Here is a 10,577-nt window from a genome sequence, read left to right on the forward strand (position 1 = left end):
AGTAAAAGTAGAAAGTCCCCATTATTAAATCTACTTAAGTAAAGTACAGATACACGAAAACTGTACTTAAGTACAGTAACGAAGTACTTGTACTTCGTTACTTCCCACCACTGCAGGGAGTCCATGAGAATGAGCAGTGTTCAGCTGACACTGCTGTATTGTGACATTTTTAACTCTTAATAGAAGTCGGTTATGCAAATACAAATCTTTTACCACGTTAGTGGACACATGTGGGATCAAACATCACTCTGAAAGAGAGGAAACCTCACAAAAAGAATAATAACCTTTAACGTCTCAAGAATGAGAAAGGGAGGAAGGAAGGAAGCTACACACCTTCAACACAAAAACAGAAAACTCAGTGGACGTGAACCCCCCAGGCCACGCAGCTGGACAATTCAAACAGGATTCTTGTTTTCTTCTACTTCGTCCTGTTCTCTTCTGTTTTCCCTGCCCCTGTGTGTAAATGTGGTGGCTTCGTTTCAGTCCCGACCTGTTTTTCCACTCTGTCGTCACGTCACCTGTTGAGATCTGATAACCCGGAAGTGAGCGCTCTTGTTGTCACCTTAGGTTGCWGCTTTACAGGTGAGAGGGAAGCAGCTCGAGCTGGTGAAGTTCTTGGAAAAGAAGCAGCAAAAGAGCGAAACTAAGCTGTTTACTCGACGTGAGGATTATTTTGTGGAACTTTATCTTCATAGTTTAGGCAGAAATACGGGAGAGGACCGAGTGTGTGAAAGAAAACAGCGAAGAAACATGGGGCGCCTCGTTTCACTGCTTTTGTTCCTGTGCGCCGCGACAGGTGAGCTGCTTTCAGTCTTTTTCTTGTTTAAAGTTAATCGAGGGTTAATAAGTTTTATTGTAAAGCGATGGCACTAACTTGTCTGTATTACTACAAAGTGTAGCGAAGGTTTGGCCGGTTGTATTCAAAAGTTCCAGTTTTTTGTTTTCTTCTTTCATTGAGTGTATTTTTTTTTTTTTTTTTTTTTTTTTACTTATGTAGATGGTAAGTTGAAATGTATATTCCAAAACTGGATGCTTTTTAATATAACAGCGAGTTGTTTGTGCCAATAACAATTTCTGGAAAGTGTACAACCAACGCCCATATTGAAATGTATCGGTAAACGCCAAAAAAATGCTTGCTTTTTTCTTTTTTTCTTTTTTAAGTTGATCAAAAAAAAAAACAAACACGATTCAAAACTGATAACTAGTATCATAATCAAATTACAAATGAAAGAAATGGATGTAAAAACAATTAGTATATGAAGATAAAATAAATGCAAACAAATTACAGTGTAAAACAGTGTTTCCCAACCCTGGTCCTCAAGGCACATTGACCAGCATGTTTTAGATGTCGTCCTGCTTCAGCACACATTATTTCAATTAATGGCTGATTAACTGGGTTTTCCTGAATTGCAGTCATCTGAATGGGGTGTGTTGAAGCAGGGGAACATCTAAAACATGCTGGTCAGTGTGCCTTGAGGACCAGGGTTGGGAAACACTGGTGTAGAAGATAAATTGATTTTTAAATTTTTTTATTTGAGTTGTGGAGGCGTTTGCTATCAAATGTCAAGCCATACAATAAAAGTGTATCAAAAAACATGTTTATGATAAGTAAAAATTATAATTCTAACAACCTAATCAAAATTGGGAAATGATAAAATATGTTGAAGATGAAAAAAAATGTACATGACCATAATGATATCATTGGTAAAAAATAAAAGCTGACTTTGAAAATATTTGGCTAATAAATACAGCGGTGTTAAAGATGATGGTAAAATAAATGTAAGTATAAAAAATTAAATGATAGTAAATGTAATAAAAAAATTAGAATAATATATTTATGAATATTGGAATGACTTTATGGTAATATCAAGCATTACACCATTTGTAGTGTAAACTAATTTAATAGAAAATTATGGTAAAGATATAGATTAAAAACTATTTTTACAATGATATTTTGTTAATAGAACAAGATATTTAATTCTTTACACATGTTCTCTAACTCAAGGGTTTTGGGACTCTACCTTTAATTGCCAATGAACAAATATTTGGTCTTGAGATTCTTTTCAGTTTTCTGACAACTTTCACCAAAATGACATGACTAAGTGGAAAATTCCCTCGCAAATAAAATAAATGAATTCTCATGTTTATGAGAAGAAAATTACAATAACTGCACAAGAGAGAGAGAGAATATGCTGGTATTTGATGCTGCTTATATTTTGTATATTATTTCTGGCATCGTCAGCTGATAGTCAAGGTAACATGTCTCTTTCACTGGTTATTTTGTGGGCTGGACTCTGAAAGATTTGGGAACATTTAAAAAAATATATTTCTTGTAAAGTGTATCATTTTTTTTGCAGTGATGTCACAATTTATTCCCATAAATCTTAAGCCAAATTCCCACCAAACTGCCCAAGAACTGTCATGTCATGCAGCCTTCACAACTCATGTGATCATTATTATTAAAAATAGGGGAGAGCCGCAGGGTGGTTTGTTGTTGCAACACTAAAATGAGTGTCCTGCTAATTCACATGATTCAATCAAGTGTGTCCGAACTTGAAACCCTGTGTCCTTAAGTCTTAAAGGATTGAATGCCTCTTATTAAATCCGTTACTTCATCTCTGCCTTTTCGGATGCTCTCTACCCTGAATGAACTCTTTGTGCTTTATTTTGAAACACACAGATTGTCCCCACACTGAAACGCACAAGTTGTACAAACAAGGAAGCGGGGGAGAGCTGCTGTCGTTTCTGTTTGGAGAGTTATCTCCCTAAACCAAAACTATGACTGTGCGATTATCTCGGTCGAGCCTTCCTGTGAGGAGCGCCTGCAGGCTTCAAAGATGTCTGCTGTTGAAATGCCAGCAATAACAAATCCATGATGTAACATTCAAAATACTACACCCAGGACATGGATTAATTTGTAATTGTTGCTCTATTAATACCTTTCATTTGAGAAGAGGAGCATGAGTTTGCACCTGGTTAATAAGTAAATGAGTCTTGCAGCACTCTGCTTCAGCTGAGCGTTTCATGTTTGCAGTGAAGGAAGTTGGGACATGCTTGAGATCTCCTCTAATGTAATAGTATTAGTATAATGAAATGTGGCGTAAGACAGACGATCAGTTTGGACAATTTGGCTGTCTTGGAAGTGGCGCCATGCCTCAACGGAGCCAGTTTCACCCAGGCAGCTGACGGTTTCACCGAAAGCTTCTCCCTCATAACAAAGGAATGAGGTTTTTTTTTTTTTTTTTCTCTTCCGGTGGAGCGGGGCAGCCACAGAGCATGCTCCAAAAGTACATGGGTGTGATCTTTCATCCTCTTTGCATTGTTTGTTTTCTGTAACAACATGTAAAGTTGTAATGGGAATTGGAAAGGGAGTGTTGAGCCACAGTTGAGTAGAGATTTTTTTTTTTTACATTACGACTGTGCAGAGAAAATGTATTGCTTGCAATTTTTTATATTTTTATTAATTTATAAGGATTCATATATTAATTAATTGTATTAATGTCAGTGTGATAAAGACCAGGGGTTCCATCCCTAATTGATTATTGATATTATGTTTAGTTTATTTACTTTTTGTTTCACTTCTTTATTTTAGCTACATTGACATTTAGTTAAACATTCTTTCGGGTAGAGAGACTGGCCATTTTTCCTGTTCAGGGAGAATGTGGGGGAAAATGTCAGCTAGTTTCTGATTTCTATTGGTTTAATTTGAGTTCGCCAATTGTTTAAATACTTACTTGCGTAACAAGGGGAGCTCCAAGTGCTGTTAAAAAGCTGCTGGAGCATACCATCCATCCATTTTCTTTACAACCTTGTCCCTTAGTGGGGTCGGGAGGGCTGCTGGTGCCCATCTCCAGCTAACGTTCTGGGCGAGAGGCGGGGTCACCCTGAACAGGTCACCAGTCTGTCGCAGGTTGGAGCATACCATTACAATTAATAGCGGTAATACTCTGAGGAGTTGTAGTTAAATTTATTCTTTGATTAACCTTAGATTACCGTATTTTCCACACTAAGGCGCACCTTCAATGAATGGCCTATTTTAAAACTTTTTTTCATATATAAGGCGCATAGAATGGACGCTACAGTAGAGGCTGGAGTTGCGTTATGCATCCACTAGATGGAGCTGCACTAAAACGGAATGTCAACAAAACGGTCCGACTCCGGTCGGCGAGGAGAGCCTACCGCGACTGGGCCGGGGTGTGGCCGGACGATGGTGACCCTTCTCCATTCGCACACAGCATGTTCGTGGAGAACGTGATGCTAAATGACCTGCAGACGACCTGATTCTAGATGGTCGGTAGGTAGATAGGTCAGTCAAACTTTATTAACAAACCAGTGTTCTGACAACTATCCCAGCATGCACCGCGCGCTGCTTCTACGGGCGAAAATGAAGTCGGCGGCTGCTTACCGTAGTTGTTAGACCTGTTGTAGCTCAATATTGGTCCATATATAAGGCGCACCGGATTATAAGGTGCACTGTCGACTTTTGAGGAAATTGAAGGTTTTTAGGTGTGCTTTATAGAGCGGAAAATACGGTAGTTCAGCTCTAATGATTTACATGCATGTAAATGTTTGTTGGTACCATTAATTGTTTTGTTAGGTTTGTGTAAGTAGTGCTTGTTTCTTGTTTGTTCTTTTTTGATCACCCCTTTACTCGGTATAAGTGGTCAACTTGCCTCAGGTATAAATGCCAGCTTCTTTGTCTCACTGGGAAATGGGTGTTGGTGTAACTGTGACCTGCTGCTCTAAATAAATCCACCTCGACTGCATTTTCTTGCCTTGCCTCCTTCCTGAATGCAGAGCCTCTGCTGGTCAAAGTGACAGTCAGTCATTTAGTACATAAAACATTGTTGAATAATTTTAAACTGAGGCATTTTTGCACTTTGCATTGCATCTGTTGCGTCTTCAAAATGTTTGTATTTTATCTACTTGGCAGCCCACTCATGTTGTATAAGTTTTATTTTAACAGCGTAACGCAATCAATTACAGTTTGCATCACTAATCATTTTCTGCCCTAGTTTTCTCCTTTTTTTTTTCTCATCACTGCATTTTTTTTAAAGCCTTGTCAAGCACAACTCTGACCACAGATGATGGGAGTTCAGGACTTTACTTACCACCTGATGGTGTTTATTATTGTGTTGTTACTTTTTAATGGATGTCACCTTTCTCAATCTAAAAAATAAATGTTGTCACCCTTTCTGCTCATGTGTCTGCATTTTAGCGTATGTCAAATGTAATCTTAATTTTAAATATATGTATTATTTTACCTAGGTTTAGATGGAAAAGGTTTTGACGTCACAACCACAACTCCAACTCCGAAAGTAAAAGAAAATGAAGGTGAGCCTAAATATATTTGTGAATACACTGGTTACATGACTGCATCATGTTACTGCTGCTTTAATTATGACAAAATCTCCATCTGGTTTCTTTTTATGACAAGTTTCGTTTGACTTGATGCTGTGGTAATGCTGAGTTTATTGCTGCATTTAAATAATGTTGGACATTATTTCTTGATTTTAGCAGTTTAAAATACAGATCGATTGCAGTGAGCAATTCATACACATAGTTGGCCTTTTCTACCCGAAGCCCAATACCGCCCACCACCAACACAGTGACACAAAGCAGTTTTCTGTTGTAACTTATAAAAAGCAGCAGTCCAAACTTCACGTTGTTAATTGCTTAGTTTGCATTGGATCTGCGGTGAACTGATGGCAAACAGCCAGTCTGCTGATGTTTTTATGCTGATTTGGGTCACAGCAGTGGGACAAACGGATTGTACAAGACATTCAAGCAAAAAAAAAAAAATGCATTCAAACACATTTTTTAGTGATATACTGATATGAAAACTGGGGCTGATATTCCTGTGTGTGTGTCGCCACACTCAAATTATTATTACTTTTAGAAAAGAATAAAAGTAGTGACTTAAGGTTTAGTATAAACAGCCAGTCTTGTGGCAACAAAGCCACTGACAGAATGCTCTCAATTAAAACTTGCTTTTGAAATTCTGCTTCACAAATTGTGTTTCTTTCACAGCTGTAGTGATGTGAATTATTGATTTTTCCAGGTGTGGACATGACCTGCTCCTTTACAGCAGACTTTGGTTCAGATCCCAGGATAGAGTGGAGATTCGTAGACTCAAAAGGCTCAGCAGGCTATGTAATGTTTGACAAAAAAATAACAGGTAAGTGGATTGACTTCTGTCAGTGGAGTTTAGAAAACTTTACCAATGCCTATGTATTACATGTTCAACAATTTATTCATGCAATTTATTTAAAGAAAATAATAATTTTAACCAACACCAACTGAATTTTCGCTACGACTTGTCATCAATTTTAATGTTTACGCAATCCTTAACATTGCATGTATTTAAAAATAAAAATAACTGTACTAAAAGAATTATTCTATTGGTAACTACAAGAATATATCTTAGGAATTAATGAAAAATTGTCCCTGAATTTATAACTGAGACATAGAATTTACACTAATGTATTTTTTATCGATCAAGTCCAGCTTAAAATTAGAGCTAAGAAACCTGCACTAGTGCTTTGATAAATGCATTTAGTTTCTTAACACTGTAATTGTACTTCTTCTCCACAGATTCATACGCCAATCGCGTAACAATATACAGCAACACAAATTTGAGATTCTCCAAAGTGACCAGTAAGGATAACGGCGTGTATTACTGTGATGTGTCCAGCGCCAGTAGCACGCCTAAGAGTGCCAAGGTGGTTCTGACTGTTCTGGGTAAGCGTTCCTGAAACGACACATTTGCTTTATTATTGTAGGCACTAATAATTTTGTATCCTTTTCTAATTTCAATTCGAACCTTTCCTCACTTGGTTAGTTTAGGAGACAATAATCACAAGGTAGAGTAACTATAAAATGAAGAAGTTTGAAATCTGTTGAAATTAACTAGTTATCATTTATCAAAATGGATTAATTATTATGTTCCTAATTAAAATGATGGTTGTAGAACTTTGTTCATTGATGCAAATGTATTTGTTGATGTTTAGTAATGGTGAGAATAACAAATTTTGCTGGACGATAAATTGTCCCGGAAGTTATTGTGATAAACGATAATATTGTTGCTCTGAGACAATTTTCAAACAATATTATGGTAAAGGCATAATAATGCAAGAACACATTCTCAAAGATGAACAAACTTTACATTTTAGTGAACATTTAACACTGGAACTGGAAGACATTTTAAATATTTGAAATAAACAACAGAAAAAATCAAATGAAATTAAATATGAAACAAAATTGGCCTTTAGTTAAGACTAAAACACCAGATTGAAGACTTTTATCATCCAATTTTTGGTAGAAAGAAAAAAACGATAAATCATGCAAATGAAACTGAACTTGTGAATTTATCATGTGATTAATTGATTTATTGTTTATTGTGACAGGCCTAGTTATGTCTTACACAGAATACAACAGTGCTTTAACAGGGTTATCTTTTAAATTTATTACTAAACCGCAAAGAGAGCTTGCATACTTCCTAAGACAGGAATAACTAATAGTGTGTCCCATAAAGTGTCAAATATTACCTAGTAAATTACATTTTTCTGAACTTTGAAACTGCAGTGTGCTACTACAAAGACTTATGCAAACTTTTATTTGTACAAATCGTCTGTTTTATCTCTAATAATCCCATTTATCTTAAATCCAGTCTTCTTACAGCTTCAACATTCTTCCAATCTAATTTGGTTTGCATAGCAAATACAACTTTGAAATTGTGAGAGAATGAAAGATTCAGAAATGGCATGTTTCTGAGAATTACAGCTGATTCAGGAAGGGAAAAAAGCATTTTAACTTGGTTTCATATCATTTTATTGAATTGTGCGAATTTATAAGATGTAAAGGAATCAGAGTAAAATTCTGCAAACTTCTAGATGCTGTAGGAAAACATACTGAGAACAGAAGGCATGCTCACAATAAGCTACCATGAATAAAAATTATTACTAATTTGGAAAATTACTACCAGTCTTATCAGTTTTAACTCAAGCGCACAAAATATATAAAAATGCTCCAGGTCTGTCTTTGTATTTAATTTTTTTTTTTTTGTATTTCGCAGTGCCGCCATCTGTACCAAACTGTGGAATCCCCCAAACAGTGACGACGAATACACGCGCCACCCTTACCTGCCATGATCCTAACGGTTCACCGCCACCAACATACAGCTGGTACAAAGGCACCACCCTCCTTCCTGCCGACCCGAGCACCAATGTTGCCTTCAAAAACGCCACCTACAAGCTGGATACAAAAACAGGAATGCTGGTCGGCTATGCTCCATTACGCTGCATTACATATGCCCATCTTTTACATTCTTTTTGTGGACTTGCTGTGTAATGAAATGACTTGTATGGATATAGGTGTTTCCTTCTGTGACCAAGATGGACACTGGGGAATACTACTGCGAGGTGAGCAACGAGGCCGGTCCTTCCCAGCGCTGCAAAAGTGTAAAGATGGAAGTCCGTAAGTTCTCCCCTTTCTCTGTAGCTCCGATTTGACAGAGTTAGAAAGTTCAGTGAAATGTGGAAATGTTAGCAAATTGTTTAAAAATTTATTTCTCATGATTTTCAATGTGATGTTTTCTTCAAGGTGACATAAACACTGGAGGAATTGTTGCCGGGGTAATCTTTGGCCTTCTGTTGTTGGGCCTTTTGATATTCGGCCTTTGGTTTGCCAACAAGAAAGGATATCTTCCCTGTAAGTTTTCAGTAGTATTCCAAAACCTCTTGGTATTCAGAGGTTTATTGTGATTATGCTGTAGTGACAGGATATCTGAAGATGCCTAATCCTAAGCAGAAATGGAAAGTAACAAAGTTAGCAGCTGACAAAAACGCACACATGTCTTTTTAGGTTACCAAGTTGGAGTTGAATTTTCATTTTGCACATTTTGTCACAGTTGTAATTAGCTTATCATATGTCAGATGTAGGCTGTGAAGGTTATACATTTACATTTTTATAATTTACCAAGTGTTTTACTAAATTGGCTTTTATTCTCTTCCTCCCTCTATATTGCAGTGAAAACTGAAAGGTAAGAGAATTTTCTTAATTTGTTTTCCATTTTCACAAAGTGCATTGTTAGTTTGAGTTACTGCAAACCAGTTACCTAAACAGGTCTGGGTTTTATGCTATTATAATTTAATTAAAAGTGTCCAGAGTGGTTTAACTTTTTACTTTCTATCACAATCTGACTACAAACTTCAGTGTGTGTCATTGGGATTTTATTGGACATACCTTGGGCAGCCAAGTACAGCAAATTGTCAACTGTAAATAAAATGTTTTTCATTTATTTCAAAATGTTAAGAGTGGTATGCACATGTATTCAGACCCAGCAACTGAAAGCCTGTTCAGTTTAAGGCCTGAGAGGTCTGCTGGAGAATATTAGTCATGTAAACTTCTGAACAGACAGCTTGGAAATCAATGTTCTTTCCTTTCATTTCTTAAAAATATAATTTTCCTTCAACTCGATTACCTTAAAATCCCAATAAGTCAAATTTTTTCCTGTTGCAATGTTACAAACTATGAAAAAGTTGATGGCATTGAATATTTTTGCAAGGCACTGAAAATGAATTGACCCCATTTCAAAGAAAACCGTTCAGTTGATTTGTGTGAGACAACGCAGCCATGTATCAGCTAGATTTTAGGTTGTTTTTTTCTAAAGTTTTGTACAATTCATGTATTTCATATATATTTTTTTATTTTTATTCCCTAAGCTTCAGATTCCAACACAACTATTAATTTGATTCCTCTATTTGATATTTTCTTGTTTACCCCCAGCAACAAGCAGTCAAGTGCGGCCTACAAACCTCCATCAGTGTATGGTGGTGGTGGTGGGGAGGAAGATGATGTAAGTAAAATCCATCTTTATTTTAAAAATAATATAGTTATTTTCATCTTGTGAAAATGACTTGAGTTTTGCTGTGTTCCTCAGGGGGATTTCAAACAAAAGTCGTCATTTGTGGTGTAGCAGGCGGCAGTCGGAAACCTCTGTTAAATATTTGTCTTTGATTTTTTTTTTTTTTTTTTTTTTTGTATTTGTGCTTTCAGTGCTGTTTTTACAAACCATTTTGATTCTCCTCAGATAATGATTTCACTGTCACCCATGTAAGATTTTTAAGGAACCATTTTGTACATTTATAGGTTTAGATTAAATGTATCTTCTATCTGCTGTTTTTGTCTGCCAGCATGTTTCTGCTACTGATTAAAGCTAATGTTTGTGTTCTTTTTGTCTTCCAGCTACTAAATTATTTTTTCCATTGATAATTTTCCTTTTAAACTATCACCAAGTACTGATTAAGGAACAAAGGCTTGGAGTCTATTTAAACGCACAAAGCATGATACAGCTGAACTCATTTACCGGCGATCTCTGTTAAATACTGCTAAAATATAACACTGTATCTGTGCTGTTAGGGTTTTTGTATTTTTATCTCACCTCTTCTGCAACAATACATTTTATTAGTTTGAGATTTTTATAGTAATTACAAAATCTGCCTTGTGTTTGGAGCTAGAAATGTTCAGTAGTTTGCCCTGTGGTTTAAATGTCTTACTTTTAATTTTTGACCTTTATG

General features: G+C 36.3%; 1 protein-coding gene across 1 annotated transcript; it reads left to right on the top strand.

Annotated features, from left to right (window-relative positions):
* Positions 1 to 341: 341 nt before the first annotated feature.
* On the top strand, positions 342 to 10,231 carry f11r.1 (F11 receptor, tandem duplicate 1). The gene is made up of 10 exons (XM_008427671.2): positions 342 to 796; positions 5,269 to 5,334; positions 6,062 to 6,178; positions 6,595 to 6,741; positions 8,075 to 8,277; positions 8,373 to 8,475; positions 8,602 to 8,709; positions 9,028 to 9,040; positions 9,787 to 9,856; positions 9,941 to 10,231. The coding sequence occupies exons 1-10, from the start codon at positions 751 to 753 to the stop codon at positions 9,974 to 9,976; spliced, it is 909 nt and encodes a 302-aa protein (XP_008425893.1). The 5' UTR covers positions 342 to 750; the 3' UTR covers positions 9,977 to 10,231.
* The last annotated feature ends 346 nt before the right edge of the window (positions 10,232 to 10,577 follow it).

Source organism: Poecilia reticulata, linkage group LG14 (genome assembly GCF_000633615.1).
Source record: "Poecilia reticulata strain Guanapo linkage group LG14, Guppy_female_1.0+MT, whole genome shotgun sequence".
NCBI classification, from domain to species: domain Eukaryota; kingdom Metazoa; phylum Chordata; class Actinopteri; order Cyprinodontiformes; family Poeciliidae; genus Poecilia; species Poecilia reticulata.